General features: G+C 37.9%; 1 protein-coding gene across 1 annotated transcript; it reads right to left on the bottom strand.

Moving 5' to 3' along the window:
• Positions 1–658: 658 nt before the first annotated feature.
• LOC106959423 (glycerophosphodiester phosphodiesterase domain-containing protein 5-like) lies at positions 659–16,691 on the bottom strand (the record flags this gene model as incomplete). The annotated part of the gene is made up of 16 exons (XM_015051986.1): positions 659–835; positions 1,978–2,057; positions 2,799–2,881; positions 3,256–3,403; positions 4,831–4,988; positions 5,578–5,796; positions 6,589–6,739; positions 7,856–7,935; positions 9,701–9,846; positions 11,436–11,529; positions 12,242–12,340; positions 12,434–12,493; positions 12,562–12,655; positions 13,579–13,682; positions 14,496–14,601; positions 16,609–16,691. Coding segments are annotated over 16 exons (1,812 nt in total), but the record flags the coding sequence as incomplete, so codon positions are not given.

Here is a 16,691-nt window from a genome sequence, read left to right as displayed (position 1 = left end):
GGACTGGTGGTGTTTTTTTGTTTTTTTATCGATATTCAGAAATGATTGATTTAAAACAAGCTCCTATATCTTGATGAACACTTATTTAAGTTTTGCTTTATTTCAAACGTTTGAAGATATTTAAACTAGAAACCAGACCAAGATGCTCGGTGCCATTTTTGTCATTTTTAGTTTTTGCAGTGAATCAATTTTCTGTTCAAATATTGGAGTCTATCTGATCACTGATCAGGTTTCTAAATATCCATAAAAAGGAATGTAGAGAAGATGAATTTTTGATTCCAGGAAACATTTAGCAATAAACATTTGTATGAAATTCACTTCCGGCAGATCCTGATGTTACATTTATGGAGATTATTTTCACCTAAAGCTCAAAATGACGTCTGAAGCTCTGGATCTTTTTCATACATAATTAAAGTCATAATAAGTTTTAATGCATCCTGACAGTAAAAGATGAAGCTTGTTCATATTAATAGTATTCTCCGTATCTACAGATTTCACTACAGCCGGATGTTTTCAGTCTTTTCCTGACCAGAAGTGATGAAGACGATTCCCTCCTTCATGGCGCCATGTTGGATGGACTGGGTCAGATGGAACCAGTCTGGTTTGGATCACCAGTTCAGTCGGTGAGTGGAGGAAACATCTTTCTGCTTCTTCTCTCTTTATTTTTTTAACTCCATAATTTTCTGTTTGGTTCATGATTGGAGATGTGGCTTTTGTAAAGCCTCCAGTCACTCCTCTGTAATGGTGGGCAGGTGGGGGCTACTGGGAGAACTGGGAGAGCTCCGCAGGTCGGGCCGCACGTTTACACTGGAGATGGACCAAACGTCGCTCAGCTCTGCAAACAGACAGATTAGATTAGATTAAAGCAGAGTAGAGATTATTCTACTGATCGATTATTCAGATAAACTGAAATCTCTCATTCTGCAGTTTTCATTTAACCAAATTAAAATAAAAGGAAATAGATGTGTGTGTGTGTGTGTGTGGACATAGATCTATAACATGATCACATAGAGAGGCAGGAAACGTGGTCATACAGTGAATGGATGACATGGCATGCAGGGGTCATGGGTTGAAGGTCAGGGGGAGGGAGATATGAGCTGCAGCGGGGGGGTCAGAGTGCAGAGGGCTCCAGCCGACACAGATGACCTCTGAGGAGTCTGACAGACGACACACAGCGTGCAAACATCAGCCGATGAAAACACCAAACATCACTGCGTTTACTCTGGTGCTGGAAAGGTTTTAATAGAAGTTAATCACCAAGTCTGAAATTTATTAATCGAAAACCATATGAGCAACAAAATAAGCAACATTTTCAATTCAAAAACACTTAAATTATTGAATAAATACATATTAACTCAACAACAAATATATTTATTGTTTAATCTGTTATTTAGGCCCTTAAAAAATCAGATTGATGAAAGAGTTTCAGGAATCTGATCATCCATAAAACCTCTTTAGAAAAGTGGACTGTGGATGCTAATGTTAGCATTAGCATCTGTGGTTTCTGCTATGTGTTAGCATTGAGATGCTACTTTAGGCTTGAGTAGCTTTGCTAACAGGCTAACTCCTTTTAGCACAACTTGAACGCAGCAACATTATTTTCCAGCATCCAGTCAGAGAAGCGACTTTGTCCTCCGGCGCCGATGTGGATGAAACAGATTTATGAGGGAACCAGAAACGAACTGGACCTGCAATCAGTGTGAAACTGGTAACCAGTCCAGAACTCATGCTGTTGGTAACATTAAAACAGGTTTGAAACAGATCTGCATCTCCCTGGATGCTGTGCGGTTCTGGATTGAAGTTCAGTGAAATTATTTATCAGCTGTATTACCTAATAATATTGATCACGTGTCTATCATGATATATATTATTGATTTATTGTCCAGCTCCACGTGACCCATAAACATTTTATTTTTAAGTTCATTTTTTGGTGAAAGCAGCAACAGAACCAGAGCAGGAAGAACTTTTCTCTCCTACCGGTTCTGAACTTGCTGTACGGTCCGTTGTCGTTGGTCTGCCGGCTGCCGGACACGAAGGGCAAACCGCGCTCTCTCCACCTGAGACACAGAACAGAACCAGATCAGAACCAGAACAGAACCGCTTTCATCTGCAGACTGGACGAGGAAGGAAAGGCACAAGGAAGAAAGATAGGACACACAGAAGGGAGGAGGAAGACAAGTAAAGGAAGAGAAAGGAAAGCAGGACACAAGGAAGGAAAAAAAGGAAACAAGGACTGGAAGGACAACAGAGGGAGGAAGGACACAAGAAAAGATGACAAGGAAGGATGGATTAGAGGACAAGGAAGGACAAAAGGAAGCAAAATAAGACAAGTAAAGGAAGAGAAAGAAAAGCAGGACACAAGGAAAGGAGACGGGATACAAGGAAATGAGAAAGGACACAATGAAGGAAGTCAGAAGGAAAGGAGACAGGAAACCAGGACAAAAATCTAAATAATCAGTCAAGAGTCAAAGTCTGGAATATTTTTACCCTTAATAATCCAGCAAAATTACAGATTAAAGAGGATTACCAAACATCCGTCTCGTTGTTCCAACAGGAGGGAAACTAGAAATTTAAGTTTCTGATCCCCAAACCTGAGTTCATAAAGTTTCTGCTCTGAAAACCTTCAGGTGACTTTTTAATTGAGCCTCTTTTACTAAGAGGTAAAACATTCATAAAGTTAGAAATCCTGGTGCCGGCGACCCGATCCTGACCCGTTCCGTCTCTTTAGTTTCCTTCATTAAACCCGACCGACCAGCAGCCGGGATGATCAGAACCAGCAGGATGTTTGTGTTTCTCACCAGTGGAACGTGAAAATGGCGAAGATGAGGAAGGCAGAGACCAAGTCGGTCAGGATCCACATCAGGGAGTATTCCTCTGGAGTCTGGAGAGAGAACGGACCGGGTTTATGTACGCCACGGGTCAGAACCAACAGCAACATTATGAAACGGACAGCTTGGACTGATCAGAACCACAGGATGAGCAGGAAGCAGCAGGAAGTTCAGACATTTAAAGACCTGATTTTAAAACTCCCACACCGCCGGAAGAGATCGTTACCAGAACCAGAACCATTAACTGGACCATCAGAGCATCACTGTGTAACAATAATACTAATATATGGGTTAATGCGCCTTATATGCGCTTAGTTTACTAAAACAAATCGATCTGTTATGGAGATGCCTCTGCTTTAAACCTGCTGGAACACAAAAGGTGAGTTCCACCTTAAAAAGGCGCCTTAAGTCAGAGAGTGAGGCTGACCATGAGGAAGAGCGGCTTGTTGATGCTGGACAGGATGTGGATGGAGTTGGTGGTGACGGACTGCGCTCCGGCGCACCAGGCCAGCGTGTAGAGCCACGGCTGGCTGATGACGTACAGGTTGGTGCTGATGTTGACCGACTGGTACTTACTGGAGAGGAGGGGGAGGGAGAGAAAGAGGGAGAGAGAGAGGGAGAGAGAGAGGGAGAGAGAGAGGTTCATCCAGGTTATCAAACTGGAGCTGCTGGTTTCTAAACTTCAGAAAGTCTCAATCCAACCATCTTTGGGTTCATCTTTTACAGATTAAATTAACGTTATTATAAAACTTATTGCATGATCAAACTTTTCACATGATTTTTTATGTTTCTTGTTTAATGGAAACTTGAGATTATGCAGTTATTTTTGGTTAGATTTAAAGTTTTAAATAAACTTATTTAATATTTTTAAAGCTACATTTTAATACAGTAAATTATTAAAAAATACAAGTTTCTGAGTAATAAAGCTTTTTTATGGCTTCCAAATTCATCTACTAAATAAAAATGAGCTTTTAAAGAATAAATTAGCATTTTTATAAAAGTCTATGATTCACAGAGTGAGTCAAAGCTGAAGGTTCACTCAGGATGAGTCAGGAGGAAACTCTCCTCTCAGATTAAATTATGTTCAAACCTTCATCAGTCTCTCCATTATTTTTCTTCTTGTCAGATTGTTGTTCTCCAGTCGCCGCCCGCCTGCTTCCTGCAGGTTTCATCGTTTCTCTGCTGCTCTTCAGGCTCTTCAGGAAATAATTTGAGCTTGTTGAACTTTTCATCCTGTTCCCTCTCAGCTCGGCCGGGTTCAGCCAGCAGATTACCGAAAGCAGAACCAGACGGCCTGAATTAAATGTTTACGGTTTTTACAAGTAGATGGATGCGAGTTGTTCAGCAATTTCAGTGTTGATGCTGATTATGATGGCTGTTGTAAATAAATTTGTCAAAAAACTCAGAAAAAAATGTTGAGAATAATCTCAGAAATTTTCTAGAAAAAAAAAGGGAAATTTCTGAGATTTTCTAGAAAATTTTTACTTTTGAAACTCAGAAATTTGTTTTCTAACAATTTTGAAATTAATTTCTGATAATTTCTGAAATTGATTAAAAAAAATTGGCGGAAATTTACTACAATTTAATTTTATTAAAATAAAGTCGAGGTAATGAGTCATAATAAAGAATAAAGTTGTATAAAAATATAATCATATTAAAATATTTTACTTTATTGTCGTATAGATTGTTCTCATAATGTGACTTTATTCACGTAATTCTATTGATTCTAATTTTAGAATTTGAAAAGAAACAAAAGAGAGGATGGGTTTTATTTCAAATTTTTATCTAATAATGATTGACAAAGAAAACGGATCTAAAAACACGTTTCTGGTACTTTTAGTGTCATTTTTTGTAGAAATTCATTGCAAATATTGGAAGAAAAAGTGTGAAAAATGGTTAAAATGCTGCATTTGTTATTGTATGTGTATTTAAAACCATTTAGTGGTTCAATCTGAAGCGACTGGGAGCCGTGGTGTGCTGTGGTTCTGCAGTGGGCCGGTACCAGATCTGCTGCTGCGACATGGTGCTGTAGTGCAGGTTCAGCCAGCTGATGCCGTCGTCCGTCAGCTCCTGGATGGAAGCCTTCAGCCCGGAGGTCTGCTGCAGCGCCGGGTCCAGACCGGAGACCAGAGCCCGGTCCTCAGACGGCAGCCACAGCACCTGCACAGCCAGTGGAACCAGTAGGCAACTCACACTGGGACCCATTTATACAGGCATGGTGTGAAACAGCACCAGTTTCTAAAGCTGATATACGACGGAGCATAAGAGCCATACTAACAAAAAATAACAAAATTATCAGAATGAAGTCGCAATATTTCAACTTTATTCTGGTAGTTGAATTTTATTCTCGTTTGATTTTATTCTGGTAATATTTTGAATTTATTCTCACAATACTACGACTTTAATCTCATAATTTAAATTTATTTTACTCCTTTGTAGAAATATCTTAGTAGACTTGAAATAGGACAAAGCTAAGTTCTCCACAACATATAGGAGTTTATTTTAAGTCAATAATTCATTAATATTGATTAAAAAACTACTTGCTCTACTGGCAGATTATTTCACTAATGACAAGGGAAACATTATAAGTAGAATAATCTGCCAGTAGAGCTGGCAGTTTTTCATCAATAGCTCTTATATTTTGCTGAATATTTATTTTTAACTTAGTTGTGTCTGTTTTTAAGTGAACTCAGATGTTTGCACTATAAACTAGATAAATTGCTCTTTGTGTTTTTGCAGTGCAGCCTACCTGTGAGGAGTTGATGTGGGCCTGGACGACCTGCAGAGTTGTGTTGATGTAGGAGGGTCTGTAGGGATGTCCATACGGTGGCCTGCGCAGGTCAAACAGCACCAGTTTGCCTCTGGCAGCTGCCACCTCCAGGAACTGGGCCAAGGAGGGAACAGACTGGTTCTGGGCCTGAGAGCGATCCGTCTCAGAAAGGCTCGATGCGGTTCCAAACGGATCCCTCTACGGGACAGAAAGACGGGTCAAAAAATGGAAGAAGATTTCAAATTAAAAGCATAGTTAAAGTCGTACTTTTCTTCTAAGAAATTAAATCAGCTTTCACAGGTGTGTGTGAGACGTGTGCTACATGTTAGCTTCTAAAATATTTAAAGGTTCTTGATTTCACACAAAACTTTATTCAGTTATCAAACAGATGAAAAGATTAAAACATAATTTTAAAAAACGTTCTAGGATGCAGCAACACACTAAAAACATATTCAGGTAGACAAACAACCTTACATAAAATAATGAAAGAGATTTTATGGCATAAGAAACCTGGTGGTGGCAGCATCATGCTTTTTTACCGTTTACTGGACCAGTAGAAAAAAAGACTGGGGACTGAGTGGAATGTAAGGGTAGACAAAAACAAATGCAAGCCACACTTTTCAGAGTTTATATCACAAATTCAAATAACTTTTTAAAAAGTACATAAATGTAGATTTAAAACTAGGAATTTAACTAAATAAAACCATATAAACTCATTTTTATGCTTTCAGAGTAAATGAGTATAAAACTCCACATATAATTTTTTTATGTGTTTCAAAAGATACAAAAATGTGTTTAAAATTAATCATTTTTGAAATTATTCTTTTTTGGTCCATAAGACCTTATTAGGTCATTTTTAAATTGGGACTCTTTAAAATTTAAAATTTAAAAAATTTCAAATTGCTCTTTAAGGAATCATTAGTTAGTGATGTTCAGACGTTAAAGCAGCCCTGATTTAAAAACTTGATGTGTGGAAACGCCGACGCTCACCAGCAGGAACCAGCTGCCGGCGTTCAGCTGCTGTATCTCGGCCCAGGTGAACATGGCGGCGTCCAGGTGCGTCCGATTGGGGAAAACCTCGGCGACGTTGGTGGTCCTCCTCAGCGTGGAGTCGTGCATCAGGAAGGGAACGCCGTCATAACTGCAAACAAAAACACGGCGTGTGATCGAGGTTCCACAGGGAAACATTAAAGCTGGAGAAGGGGTGCTGTGGAGGCGCAGGGGCAAAGCACAACCCATGTATAGAGAGGCCTTAGTCCTCATGCTGGTGGTCGCAGGTTCGATTCCCGGCCTGGTGACATTTGCCGCATGGCTTCCCCCTCTCTCATTACCCTCTTTCCTGTCAAACTACTTTCAAATAAAGGCCACTGGAGCCAACAAAACTTTTAAAAAAAAAGCTGGAGAAGCAAAACAAAGAAACTATGAGGTAACACCAAACGGTTTGTTAGTTTTATTAGACTAAACCAACTCAGTCACACCAGGCGGCCAATCAGCATGCAGAGCTAAAGGCTAACTGGATTAGCATGGCTGAGTATCCCTAAAAAAAATAACTATTGCTATTTTCAGCATTTTCCATTTTGCTTCTATTTCCTGAGGTTGCAGCATTTTGTCTGATGTTTTATTTGCAGCATTTTCTGACCAGTAGGGGAGAATCTGTAATCCTCACATTTTCCTCCTTATTGGGGCGTTTAGATGGATAAATAAAATCCAACTAACTTTGTTTATCTGCTCAATGCCTGACCCAATTAGGAACTAATCAATCACTTGATAAATTAACATGAGCTCAATAATTTCCATTCTGGTGATTAATATTTACATAATCCGTTTTTATTGTGTGTAAATTGATTTTGGTTTTATTCTGGATATTTAAAATATTGTCCAGTTCCAGAGTTTTGTTCTGCACAAAATTAAAGTTTATTAGTCTTTCCATTATTATACCATAATCATGAAAATGTATTAAAATGATTACTGGAACAATTTATCATCCAGGAAAGTTTGTTATCATGAATTATATTTAAAAACAATCAGGAATACGGATCAGTGGAAAACAAAACATGGTAAAAACAATCTAGCAAGACAATTAAAGCAAAAATTAAAAGAAACAAAAAACCCAACAAAGTAAATGATGCCATTGAAACATCTCTGGTGAAAAAGTGTTTTAAATTAGATTTAAATGACAGAGATGAAACGTGTAAAGAATAAACAACAAACCTGAAGGAAACTCCAGCAGGTTTGCATGATAAACGTGAAATCAAACCTTATTGTGACGTCCGTCTCCAGGCCTTCTCCTGATTCGACGGCCTTTTCAAAGGACATCAAGGTATTCTCTGGAGCCAGCTTCAAACAAAATACAAAATCAGCAACAACATCCAGTCACTTATGATTTCCACATCTGAAGGAAAAAATATGTTTTTATATATTATATATATATATATATATATATAAGTTGCATTGTCCTAAATTTGAAATGTCTGCTTTGCAGAAAATTATTCATATGTTACAGAAAATATCTGCAGCAGGACAGAAATAAAGCATTTTTCTAATATTCCTGAAGCAGAGTTTGGTCCAGAAAGAAGGAACAGAACCGACTACCCAGGTTTGAACTTCACTGGGAAGTTTCAGGAAGATGTCAGATGGACCTTGTTAAGAAAATAAATTTAAAGTATGCTAGTTTTAAAACTTAACATGTCTTGATTGAAATAGCCTAATTATAGTTATAAAATCAGTAACTTATTCTGGCCTATTGACCTTATGTTACCTGTAGTTACAGCAGATGGTTTGCTAGGATCGTTTGAACTGCCTTTTGTCTGTGTGGGAAAACAATAAGTAGAAGTTCTAGTTTTTCACACTCATCTGTGAAAAGCCGTAAAACAGCAGGAGTTCCTGGCTTTAGAGAGAGGGTCAGAGATAGCTCCTGGTTGGATGAGCAAAGATACGCCTTATTGAATAAATTAAAGATAAGAATACGCCTTCACTATAAAACTTTCTACACAGAAGTAACAAATTAGATTTGCTCTCTTAATTCTCCAGACGTCTTTAGACGTCTTTGCTTTCTTTCTTTCCTTTTATTCTTTCCATGTAAACTGCTAAATAAATGTACGTCTCTGTTGTTCTGCAGTTTCTGTTGTAGTTTTATGCGTCGTCTTCTATCGGATTAAACTGTAATTCTGTGACGTCTGCACTCACTGTTGTTTTTGTGTGGCTACACGCGGCCCGCCGGGAGAACCTGGGATCGAAGGAGATCGAGCCAAAAGAGTTTTCTTAAGAAATATTATAACCTAAAATCTTCTTCAACAATTTTCCTCTCAAAAATTAATGCTTAGTAAATTTTCACAGCAAAACATGAATGATGCAAACACAAAAAACAAAAGCAACAGAAAACAAACAAAAGGTCCTGCAATCAGCAGAAATAGAAGCAAAATGGAACCGATGAAAACTCGCTCTGTGGTCAGAAGTCCTCCGGACCACCAGGGGGAGTCGATCACTGAATTCCTCAGTAAAGACGGGACGTCATGATTTAACGGGACATCCAGCAGAAAGTTGGAGGAATAAACAAACGATGTTAAACTTTGTGTAGAACAGTAGCGCATTTAAATCGGTAATGAAACCTACTGCAGACTCCCCCTGGTGGTCTGGAGGACTTGTGTTTTGTGGAGCAACTTTGCAGCGTTTGATACTCACAGTTTTTGGTATTTGCTTCATTTTTTGCTTCCATTTCCTGTGATTTCAGCATTTGTTTTGTTTTTTGTAGGTTTCTGCTTCAATTGTCTTTAATTTCAGTATTTTCTGTTGCATTAGTTTTTTTTATTGCATCGTGTTTTCCAGATTCCTCCCCGTTTTTTCTTTTTTTTTACCTCAGTTACTGTAGATAATTGACTAAACTTAAATGTGGAGAGAAAGATCCATTTAGCATTTTTCTGAAACTTCCCATTTTAGTCTAAACTCAACATTTAACACAAATATTTACCTCAATAGACCCAGAAATGAATCAGGACTCATATTTAAACCCAACACTGAGCAGATGTACGGTGCAGTAGAAAACATTGCAACACGACGTTACAGTGATTCTCCTTAACAGTTCCTTATTGAAGGCCTGTCTTACCATTGGAGCTCCTCTGTGACCAATGAGAGCGGGCGCTGGTCCCAGAGTTCCCGCCTCCTTGATGCAGGGCGAGTACATGCCGAGGGGAACCAGGTAGAGCGAGAACAACACGGACAGGTAGAGAGCCAGAACCACGACCTGACGGACTGAGAAACAGGAAAGAGACGCTGCTTTCTGTGCATCTAGGAAACATGTAAACAAACCAAAATATACATAAAGAGTAAAATGAGTCACACAAACTCATTTCAGCCTCCAGCTGATGGGACACAACATGGCCGACAGCTGTTTGAGTTTCAACTTTCATTAGAGTTAAAAAAACCATCTTAAACGTGCGGCGTGAGTTTGTTCTCGGTCCTCCTGTAGAACCAAATTTAACTGAAATCACAGCTGAAGTTTTCGTTTTCGCGTCTCTTACAGGTTTGCAAATATAGAGGCTGATTTATTTTATTAATGCAAAAATTAGTTTTATAGGAGCTTAATGTTACTTGAAGTTAGTTTGGTCTTATTTCAGGTATAATAACATATTTTTATTAGAATATTAAATCAGAAATACTTGGTGAGATTTTGTGAACAGAAATTTCCCCAGGGTGGGACAATAAAGGACATTTCTACCGAATTCCTGATTTACTTAGAAACCCATCAGCCGACCAACATGAGCCTCATCATCTCCAGCTGTAACGTTACTCTGATGCTTTTCTTACAGGAGAACCCCTGATGTGACTCAGCATCCTTGGATCTGCTGAGTCACCATGGCAACAAGGGGCCATCCCCATGGAGACGAGATGAGAAAAGCAGAGACCTGGAGGGTCAGAGCCACTCAGACTCTGACATCATGCAGGACAGAAAGACACTGAAGCCATAAAGAAGGAAGGAGGCGAGATGATCCAACGAGAAAATCACCGTCCAGTCGAGGAAATATCTCATTATAAAAATCTTCATATCTTATAGAAATATAATAAAGCAAAAAGTTATCTCTGTGGTTCTTTAGCCCGAAACTCTCCTTTGGAGCTCGTTTCTGCCCGGTCTCTTTAGTTCAGTAAGTTGGTTTTCTGATATTTTAAGTGTAATAATAATAATAATACGTATAATTAGACATCTGCAACAGAAACTAGACAAAAATACTTGATAATATTTTATGTTTTTGCTCCTAAACCTTCACTTTGTTCTTTTGAACCACTCAGAGCTGGACTCGCCTGTGTGCTTTAGATAATCGGTCAACATTTTTTGAACAGACTCAAAGTACACAAAACATATATTTAATGCTTTAAAAAAGTAGATTTTGTCCCTTTGTTAATCTTATTTCTTGTGAAAATATCTCAGTACACTTGAAATAAGATAAAACTAACTTACAGGTAACTTTTCAGCAAGATGCAGGAGCTCGTTTTAAGTAAATGGTTATTGATTGATAAAAAGTTCTGGTTCCTCTGGTAGATTATTTGACTTATAACGTGACATTTTTCCCACAGGAAATTAGAACTTTTTAATCCATATTTAAGAATTAAAACAAGTTCCTATGTCTTGCTGAAAAGTTACTCATAACTTAGTTTTGTCTTAATTTAAGTGTAATAAGATATTTGCACCAGAAACTAGACAAAACTCTGTAAAATGTTGTGTTTTTGCAGTGTAGGCCACTCCCAAACCTGCACTGTTTTGGCTGAGTAAACAGATTTTACATGATGTATCCCTTTAATTACTGAGAAATTAAAGGGAAAGTGATTTCAATCGGTTTGTTTACCTTTCTTGTTCATACGAAAAAAGTGCAACGCCGTCGGCCAGGAGAGAACCGCCATGAGCGAGACGGCAGCCACATGGAGGAAAGGAGCCGTCACCTGAAAAATAAAAAAAATAAAACCACCAAAACGTGACGAACCTCATGAATGATGAGCAAAGACTCATACAGTGAGATTCAAACACTTTCAGCTTTCTCAAGGTAAGTTCCCATACTTCTCCAGCACCACTTTGGAGTCAAAAACAAAACTAAACAACAGAAATTAACTAAAAAAGATTCACTATTATATGATATCATTTATTACTGTTATATTACTAATGTTTTTGTGATTGTGAACATTTAATCTAAGAAGTGAATCAAAGCTGAAAGTTAATATAAAACAACCTTTATTTCTATTAAACAGACCAATAAGTCACTGAGTCATTAGGAATAATAAATACTTATAACATCCTGTTAAGGTAAATTACCTTCCTAATTTAATAAAATGCTAAACTATGATATACAAAGAGAGTAAAAAAAAAAAACATTCTCTCTCAGTTTTCTGGCATTTAGCAAATAGAAATAATTTTGGTGATTCTAACTGACCCAAAACAGGAAAAGTTTAGTTTTATTTAACTTCAGGGAGAAAAAAAAACTATGAAAATCTGTTTTCAACTGTGAATATCATTTTCCAACTTTAGACTTTTAACCAAACGTTAGATTGCGTTTTGAATATTAAGTATTTCCAAACTTTGACTGAAATTCAAGACCAGAGCCGCAGAAACGATTCTGCTCCGGTTTTCTGTCGTTTTGTGGCGTGAGGCGTTGCCAACCTGCAGGGACAGCTGGAGAGTTTTCCACTCTTTGCTCCAGAGGTCAGACAGGATCCCAGTGGCCGTGACGGAGAACACCAGCGCCACCATGATGCCGGTCTGACGTCACACACAGGACAGAAAACACATCAGCACCTCGGGTTTTTCTGTGAGGAGCCGCAGAGCAGCGACAGGTTGTGTCTCAGTGTTCACCTTGTGGCTCCAGTGGAGGTATAACCTTTGACCTTCAGACAGCAGACACACCGCCAACACCTGGGCAACATGTAAAAACACCGTTAGGGGACTGGAAGCAGAAATGTTGGTTTTATCAGAGTGCGTACCAGTAGCAGGGCGATGTACGTGAAGAGAGCCGCCGCGATGGCCAGCAGCACCAGAGACCAGGGGAACCAGAAGCCGAGATTCCCAAAATTAAACCTGGAGATTAAAAAAACAACAAGAAGGCAAATAAACTAACCAGAGAATCATCAGGACATTCAGATTTATAATAATAATAATAATAATAATATGAAACTGCACAAGAGGAAGATACGGATGTTTCCAAACCGAATGAAAAGTACAGCTCAAAAATGAGAATATTGTAGAAATTTTTATATTTTTTTCACTCATTTCAGAAAGTGGGAAACATCTCAGAAAATGTTTATATTCCACTGCAAAAACACAAAATATCACCAAGTATTTCTGGTCAAGTTTCTAGTGCAAATTTTCTTAGTTTCATCTTAGTTCCAGTGTGCTAATCACAGGTTTAGCTCATTATTTCATCAGCTTGTTTTATGTTAACAGTTTCTTAATATTGATTTTAAAAGTTCCACTGAAAGATTATTTCACTTTTAACAAGAACATTTTCCCATGTTCTACATAACAAAATCTGCCCGTGGAACCAGAACTTTTCCATGAATATTCAGGATTATTTACTCAAAACAAGCTGCTGTTTCTTGATCATGAGTTACTTGTTAGCTAGTTTTGTCTCAAGTCTGATGATATATATGCACTAGAAACTAAAACAAAAATACTTTTTCCAGTGCAATATTAAAAAAATTTGGATTTTCACTTTCTGAAATAAAAGAAACATTTTGCTAAAATCTTGATTTTCAAATATAGAGGCTGATGTTATGTTTTTTTAATGCAAATATTAGTTAGTAGGAGTTTGTTTTAAGCCAATAATTCATTATTATTGATGAAAAGTTATCAGTACCACTGGTAGATTATTTCACTTACAACATGGGAAAAATGTCTTGTTATATATTAAACCATGTGGTAAATTTAGTTTAGAGTCTATGGGAAATCCTGATGCATTTTGATGATAAAGAGTTTGGTAATTGCTGTTCTGTGAGACCCACCAGTCAAAGTCATTGTAGTCGTTCTGAGCTTCGCTCCAGAAATAAAGGAAAACAAAACTCAGGAAGAAGGTGAGGATCAGGAGCCCGAAGCTGCCACACTCCACCTGAAACAGAGGCATGTCTGTGTTTTTAATCCCAAATATGTACATTACACACAGTTTACACATTTAAACTTATCTTTAGGTTAAAATTTAAATGTTAATATTAAATCAACTTTAGATTAACTCATTCATAACTTTCACTGCTGTTAGTTTGAGGTGGAAACTCATGTTTGGTTCTGATAATATTCTAATGTAGAACAAATGTAACTCACTGTGTTTCCATTGACCATAAAGTTGCACAAATTGGAATTACAAAAATAAATTTGCTTAATGGAAACACTGCAATTTCAAATAAACACAGTTTATAAATAAGGTTTATGGATTTAGTATTTGGTAGGTTTTTTCGGCTGTATCTAAATTAGTGTATTTCACAAAACTGCAATGGAAACTGTGTTTTCGTATCATATGAATCATGTGATTAGCATCCAGATGTTACTACTGGTGGAAATGACAGAGAAGATGACAGGAAGTGCTTAGAGGCTGAATGATTTTAATGAATTATCACGTGAGCAAACGTATTCACGTGTGATTTTAATTGCGTTTCTTGAGAAATTGTGTTTTTTCGACAAAGTTTTGTGCACATTTGTGATGGAAACGCAGCTGGAGAGACTCAGGCGGACACAGCAGATTGCATTATGCACATAGAAACAGCAGGTTTGATAACAGCTGACAAAGTGCTGATAATCTCTTCATAGAAAAAGCTGCGACCAACTCAGCAGGCTGGACTGAGGGAAACCAGCCGGGGAATCGATACTCGGTGCTCCATCAGCAGGCCAGCCAGACTGTTTTTATCCGGCGCTGTGTGAGGACGCTCACCTTGCTGCAGCAGCACTCTCCGGGCTGCGCCCGTGCTCTTTGGTATCTCCTCCACTGGCAGCCATAGAGTCCAGCCAGGCAGGACACAAACGGCTGGTGTTCATACCTGGTGTAACCAGAAACCAGCCAGAAATCAACGTTTTGACAGAAACAAACAGGAGACAAACGGACACAGATGAGCACAGATGACATCCAAACATGCTGAGGGCTTTTAGGGAGAAAAATATTACAACTTTATTTCAGGAATTTATGGTTGAAATTAGACGTGGCTTATTTGGATAGATTTGTTGTTAGGATAAAAAGTGAAAAAGATGGATAGTTTTTAGGAAACTATGGCTAAAGGTGTTTTCGCACCAAAGCTGCAACATTTGTTAAGTTTTTCAGCTGGTGTGGTTCACTTTCACACTGCACTGTTTCAAACTAGACTAATTAACAAATCTGTTCCCCTCCTTGCCTGCGGGGGCGCTGAACCAAGAGTCACTGAAGGAAACAAGATAAAAAATGCTGCAAAAACACAACATCGTACCAAGTAATTTTAGTCTAATTTCTAGTGCAAATATCTTAAAACACTTGAAATGAGACAAAACTAACTTATAAGTAACTTTTCAGCAAGATACAGCAACTTGTTTTAACTATCGATGAAAAAATACTTGTTCCTTTGGCAGATTATTTCACGTATATGACATGAGAAAAAAATCTTGTCTTAGACAAAACTAAGATATTTGCAGTAGAAACCAGACAGAGATACTTGCTGAGATTTTGTGTTTTTGCAGAAGACATTGAGGGCAACTTCCTTCTTCACAAAATGTACATTAACATAGATTTTAGCGTTTGTACAATAACAGAGTAACTAGAAATTCCTGCAGTTTTAATTAGTATTTTATTTCAGGACATGAAAAGTGCGCTATGTTTTTATTTTCTTACCAGATTAAGGTTGGAAAACGTTAAAAAAAGTAAAGAAACTTTCCACAAGATGTGAACTTTTTGGTAAAATGGTGAAAAAGCAACAGAAGCCACCGTGTTTAATATTTATCCAATATTTAGTTTCTGCTCCAAAACTTCCAGAATCACTGCAAGCAAATAAAACCTAATTTATGAATATGGCTGAGGGAAACTAAAGCCTTAAAACTAAATTATTTAGATGAATGTGGATAAAAATGGATTTAGAAACTAACCTGAAAACATTCAGCTCAGCTTTACGACTGCAGTAATCTATTTATAAGCTACAAACAGCCAGAAGTGTTTCATTATGACAAAACGTAACGTTTCATTAGAGAACTGAAAGTTTTTTTCAAACAAGTTAGAAAATATAATGAGATTATGTTGGTGCAGGGAGACGCAGCGTGACTCATTCCTCTGGTGAGACGCTGTGGAGGACGAAATGTTCTTCATCAAAACATTTTCTAATGTTATCCAACGACGGGATGTGTGAACTTCACATAAAATGTACTGATACAAAATTATTCAAGCCTCTGGCAGATCTACAATCAGATTCTATAAATTAGAAAACGTATGTGAGATTAAACTTTTGAAAACAACTTTTATTTGGATATTAAACATACTTTTCAGCAAACTGAAACATATATCTGCATAAAAATGTTTATTTTAATTGGTCTGATGTAATATTTTATTCTTATCTTTAGCTGTTAAGCAAAACTTCATGATAATTAACAGAAACAAAGGCTTGAAAACATCAGTCTGGTTAAATAATCTGTGTGATTCTGTGAGACTCTCAGCCTCGATTTTTCTCGTTTTTCTCAATTTATGTCATCATTTTAACTCAGAATCCCACTAAAAGTAATAGCTCTCTTCTCGGGATCAAGCTGAACATTTTGATACCCCTTTTGTGGGGATGCACGCATCGGTTTGGGCCGCATTAACGGTGATGGAAAAAAATTAAATAACATCCAGACATTCTATTGGGTGTAGAACAATTGGGGCCTGCCATGCAATGCATTGGTCCGCCATTGCATGGCAGGCCCCAATAATAACGCCCCTTACAATCTAATCTAACTGAATGAAATTAGCTTAAACATTCTCAAGCTAAATGATGCTGGTAAATATCACAGAAACACACAACGTTCAGCATCTCTTTAGCCGTGAGGTTCTGTACCTTTGCAGCAGCTGCCGCCGCACCACCTTTAGCTTCCCCAGCTTCAGTCTGGTTGCGGGCTCAGCCTCACCCACAGCCCAGCA

This window comes from Poecilia latipinna, unplaced genomic scaffold (assembly GCF_001443285.1).
Source record: "Poecilia latipinna isolate Pla-1442-1.1 unplaced genomic scaffold, P_latipinna-1.0 Scaffold1078, whole genome shotgun sequence".
Lineage (NCBI taxonomy): Eukaryota > Metazoa > Chordata > Actinopteri > Cyprinodontiformes > Poeciliidae > Poecilia > Poecilia latipinna.
Note: the sequence above shows the minus strand (reverse complement) of the source record. Positions and strands in the feature narration are given on the sequence as shown.